Raw genomic sequence first — 5,485 nt, 5'->3', positions numbered from 1 at the left:
TAAGATCAGCGGGTTTGTGTTTGCCGAAGGTCAGCCAGAGCCAGGCCAGCTTCCCCTCTCGCTGGCGGCCGGATGATGTCGCCACTGCCTCACAGACCAATTGGATCCGCCCAGCGCTAAACGCCAGGCGGAGCGACGCTACGCTGGAGGCGCGCCCGGCCCCACCCCGCCCGCAGCAGCTGCAAACCCCGGAAGGCCGAACAAGGCCAGTGCCCCACAGCGCCTTTGCGCGCGCACAAACACATGGGGACGGCCCCTCCTCTCCGTGCTCTAGTCTGCGCATGCGTGATCCTCGGCAATATGGCGGCGGGTAGTCTGCTGGCCGAGGTAGCCGTGGGTCAGGTGGTACTGCCGGGGGATGTGCTGCTCCTTCCCAAGGCTCCGGATGCAGATGGCGAGCGGCTGCAGCTGGGCCCGAGCTCGGCGCCACGGGGCAGGCTTCTGTGCGGGCCCGGGCTGCGCCGCTGCGCCGCGGGGCTGCTAGTCACCAAGTGCGGGCTGCTGCGCCACCGCCTGCCGGCAGGGGTCGCAACAGGCGGCGGCGCCTACTGGGTGGATTCGCAGCAGAAGCGGGTAAGGAGTGCGGGGCGGGGAGCGGAGCGTCTGCCGCCCATTGGGCCGCGTGCCCCTCGGGCCCCGTCTGCCACCAATGGGAGGGGCGGGGCTAGCCCGGGCGGAGTCTCCTCGCTGCTGCAGCCTGGGGCCGGTCCGGGCGGCTGCGCTGGGGTCGCGGGCGCGGAGGGCCGGGGGAGCCCCGGGGTCCTTCACGGGAGTTGTACAGTCCCGCCGGGCTCCAGGCTGGGGGTTGCGGCCGCCAGCGCTAAGGATGTGAACAGTTACACGATTCATTTGCCCCCTCAGCTCCGTGACAACCTCATCTAGCTCTCGGGTAGTGTTTAGCGGGGGGAGCCCTGCGGTGGCCCAGCAGGAAAAGGAGGGCGGTAGGGCAGGAGCACCCAGATGTTGTACAAATACGATAATTATCGTACAGTTTCAACCTTTGTAGGATGTACAATTAATAACAGTAAAAGCATTCAAAACAGGATAACTTTTGAGGCAGCTAATTGATGCAGCATATGCAAAACCCAGCTCACCCTCTTGGACTTTTCGCTGACTTGTGGACTTCAGCACTTTTTTATGTCTACTTCCTTCACAGTAAAACTTTGACCCAGTTCTCTCTCACTCACTGGTAGTTTACAGTGAGTACTATAAAGTTAATAATAAGAAAGCATTTTCATATGTTTTCAGTGTATGATAGTTTTTTTAGCAAATATGGTAATTTTGAGCTTCCAATATGATAATTTCATATTTAAGACCTGGCAATGCCAGGCAGAAGGCAAGGGGAGGGGATGCAGAGGGGAGCTGTTGGATATTATAACACCTAATAGAGTTATAACAACCTGCAAGGAGAGGGGAGGGGTTGCCTGCTTCCTCCCTGGCACTGAGCCAGATGCTGGAATGAGCTGGTAAGGCCTGGTTCTGGGTACTGCTTGCCTCTCCCCTCCCCCCTGCGCTACTGCAGCTGGCCCTGGGAAGTTGCGCGCTGGTGGCTACAGCCTCGCAATGGTCTCAATGGCTGCTGTGCCCCAGGGCTTCCTGGGCTGCTTTGGCCCCCAGCGATGCTAGCATTGAACCCTGGGGATTAGATGGGAGGACCACCAGACCAGTGTGAGTGTCCTCTATGAAGCTGCGTCCATCAGCATCAAAGTCTTGCTCTTGAGAAATCAACTCCGATGGACGGGCCGCTGCATCTGGATGTCCAAGAACTGCCGCCTCTGCCATATTCTCTTCTCTCAGCTCTCTGTTGGCCAACACTCAAAGGGTGGCCAAAGGAAACTGTACAAAGATGCAGTCAAGGTTGCCCTCAAGCACAAAGGCATTGGCACCAACAGCTGGGAGGAGCAAGCTGCTAACCATTCGGCGTGGCGCTATCTGGTCCACCAAGTTGCTCACCACTTCGGGGCCCAACAACTCAATAGCGGCAGTGGAGGAAGGAGAAGGAGATCAACCCGGGGCTGTGAATCCCACTCTCCTGCACAACGACATGCCCCCATTGGTGACGAATGTGTGCATCCAAAATTGGACTCCTCAGTCACCTGAGGACCCATCAAGCCTGACAGACGTCGTCCTTGACTTCGAGGGACCATGGCCGACGCTGCCTGCCTCTCCCTCCCTGCGCTGCTGCAGCTGGCCCTGGGAAGCTGTGTGCTAGTGGCTACAGCCCCTCACTGGCAGCTGCACCCAAGGGCTTCCTAGGCTGCTTTGGCCCCCAGCTCTCTGCACTGCTCACAGCAGAGTGGGCTAGGGTAGGTTAGGTATCAGCCTGGCACACTGTGGCTGCTGACCCCTCAGTGGTAGCAGATGACAGAACAGGGAGCAATGGTCTCAAGTTGCAGCAAGGGAAGTTGAGGTTAGATAAAAAACTTTCTTATGAGGAGAGTAACAAAGCACTGGAACAGGCAACCTAGGGAAGTTGTGGAATCTCTGTCCGTGGAGGTTTTTAAGACCTGGCTAGATAAAGGCTTGGCCAAGATGATGTAGTTGGGGATGGTCCTGCTTTGAGCAGGGGGTTACATTAGATGACACCCTGAGGGCCCCTTCCAACCCTAATTTCCTATGATTCTTTGAAGAAAAAGAAGGCATGCTAGATGATTTATTTTTCTTGTACAAGATCTTTCTTCTGGTGCAAACGTATGTAAAGTGTGTTAATTTCCTTTGTATGCACATATGATCTCTTATCCTAAAGCTTGTTTTCATTCACAGTATGTCCCAGTGAAGGGAGATCCTATAATAGGCATAGTGACTGCCAAGGCAGGCGACATCTTCAAGGTAGATGTTGGTGGAAGTGAGCAAGCATCTTTGTCATACTTAGCATTTGAGGGTGCAACCAAAAGAAACAGGCCAAATGTTCAGGTAAGATTTCTGTTGTTGATAGTAATGAAAATTTGAATTATTTGCTTGTTTTTGGAGTTGTTTTTTTTTTTTTTTTAAAGTAATGTGTTTCTAAATAGCTGTGGATTTTCTTTCCATTTATTGCCCCTGGGTCCCACTGTAATTGGAACTGAATGTTATCATTTACACTGACACTGATACAGCCTCATGATATCTCAGGCCTGTTCATTAGATTGAGTCTGACATCAGTTCAGGCCTAATATTTACGTATTAAAAAACAGCCTCTTACAAAGTCAGGCAGTAGAAAAATTTCCTTTTTAACTTTTCAGGAGTAATAGGGTTTGTTTTTTTTAAGAGGTTTGGTGGGGGAATTGTATATGCTACATTTTGTTTACATACCTGACCTATCTGTTAAGTAAATACAACAGGTGGTAGAAGCCAAATGAAAGACCAGACTATTTTCACTGTCTATAATGAGCGAAATGCAAAAGTAAATTGTCTCATTCTGAAAAGTCAGTTATCCTACTTTTTCCTTGCCTCTTAACTTTTAGCTTGGAAGATTTCAAGACTTTAAAAAAAAATACAGGGTGCTTGCAGCGGGGGGGTGCGGGAAAGGTACTTTACCAGAAGCAGCAGCATGTTACTTTGACCTTCCTCTGCAGCGTCTCTATAGATCAGATACTTAAGCGGAACTTTTGGCGCTTTCATTTTAATAGCTGATTTAATCAGCTGTTGGATAAAAGCACCGAAAAAGCCCCACTTAAAGTGCCCTATCAATACAGACATAGGGTGAGCCAGATCCAGCTAACACAATGCTTCTTCTGGGCATCCACTGGGCTCTGTGGGGTACACTGAATTTAAAGTAAAGTGCCATTTTGTTTTGTTTTTTCCTATGCCTGCAAGTAGCCACAGTGTATTAAACTTGAGGTGTGTGGTACCTTAAAGGAAAAAGTTACTGGACTTCTTTTACTTTGTATTTTTCAGATTCCAATGCCTGGTTTTTAATTATTTGGATCTTAGTCTGTAATTAATTTATATAGAATTACTAGGCGCATTACAATTATAGGATTCTTTGGAGATAGCTGCACTGAATGAAGGGATAAATGTTGATGAATAAATTAGTTACGTAGTTTTCTTTTATTCTTTCATAATTACTGGATTTTTCTGTCTCGCAAAGACATTAACACAAATGTGATAACAGTTTCTCTATTATCTTTCACTTATTTTAGGTGGGAGATCTTATATATGGTCAATTTATTGTAGCAAATAAAGATATGGAACCAGAAATGGTCTGCATAGATAGCAGTGGAAGAGCAAATGGAATGGGTATAATTGGACATGAAGGCCTACTATTCAAAGTTTCCTTAGGGCTAATAAGAAAGTAAGTGTTCCAAGGATGACAGAAAAACTGTATTTTGTCAGTTTTTAACCTATGACACTTGAATGAACTTTTATAAAAGCTGTTTTTCACTCTATGTAACATTATTAAACACAATTTCATTATTTACTGTTCTTGCATTTACTCTTAATGTTTTAACTCTGACTTGCCTGGTTTATAATATACCTATTTTAAATTTTCATTCCTAAATTAACAGATGAAGTAAAACTTTCATACAGAATAAAAGTTAAATCTCTAGTTTTGGTTCAGCTCAACCCAGTATTAAACCTTACAGTTGGTACAGAGGTCCTTTAAAATAGTGTTGCAATTATTAGTGGGTATGGTATTGACTTAATACTAGGGTATATTCATTCTATATATTGCTGGGGGGGGTTTTCTTCTAATGTCCTTTTTTTACCTTGCTTGCAGACTTTTAGCTCCTAATTGTGAAATCATCCAGGAATTGGGACAACTTTACCCTTTTGAAATAGTGCTTGGAATGAATGGAAGAATATGGGTAAAGGCAAAAACAGTTCAACAGACTTTAATTGTGGCAAATATATTGGAAGCCTGTGAACATATGACATCAGAACAAAGAAAGCAAGCACTTGCCAAATTGTCAGAGAGTTGAAATAAAGAAAACTTCAGGGGTCTGTTTTAGACTGAGATGGTTGTATTTTTGTATTAAAGTCTATATTCAATAACGTTTTTTTTAAATTTTAGTCTTTCACTTTCTTTTGTCAATTGGTCCCTCTTCTTCCTAATGCTTAAGTCTGGTTCTAATATACTTATGTTTTTTCTCACATTTCTCAGTAGCCTTGTTAAGCTCCTCTTTAAATTATTGCAATGGTTTTTACTTCTTATCAACCCATTTATTTTGCAAATCAAAACTGAGTGGTAGTACCAGGTCTTTCATCAAGAAAGAAAGGAGGGCTCCATTTTTCACTTGCATATGTTTTGGCTTTTAAAGTATTTTTTACAATAATATATGTATGTCTCTTCTTGTTTTTCAAGTTGGTCTATAGTTTATATTTTACATTAACTTTCAGGAAGTCTGCTTTTTCTGTGTTTCATAACAAAGGATCAAGATGACCTCGATCAAATACTAAAGCAGTGTAGAGGAGGGATAAGGATGGAAGTTCATGTCACTGAAATAAGCAAAAGTGAGGCACCGGAAATGACCTAATAAATTGAAACTGCTTGTGTCAAAATTAT

The 5,485-nt window shown here is 45.7% G+C and overlaps 1 protein-coding gene across 1 annotated transcript; it reads left to right on the top strand.

Annotated features, from left to right (window-relative positions):
* Nucleotides 1-299: 299 nt before the first annotated feature.
* On the top strand, nt 300-4,992 carry EXOSC3 (exosome component 3). The gene is made up of 4 exons (XM_019502302.1): nt 300-573; nt 2,764-2,913; nt 4,122-4,273; nt 4,700-4,992. The coding sequence occupies exons 1-4, from the start codon at nt 301-303 to the stop codon at nt 4,899-4,901; spliced, it is 777 nt and encodes a 258-aa protein (XP_019357847.1). The 5' UTR covers nt 300; the 3' UTR covers nt 4,902-4,992.
* Nucleotides 4,993-5,485: the final 493 nt, after the last annotated feature.

The sequence above is a fragment of the Gavialis gangeticus genome, unplaced genomic scaffold (assembly GCF_001723915.1).
Source record: "Gavialis gangeticus isolate Ggan-Ray unplaced genomic scaffold, GavGan_comp1, whole genome shotgun sequence".
Classification (NCBI taxonomy): Eukaryota; Metazoa; Chordata; order Crocodylia; family Gavialidae; genus Gavialis; species Gavialis gangeticus.
The sequence above is the reverse complement of the archived record's forward strand: the minus strand, read 5'-3'. Positions and strand labels throughout refer to the sequence as shown.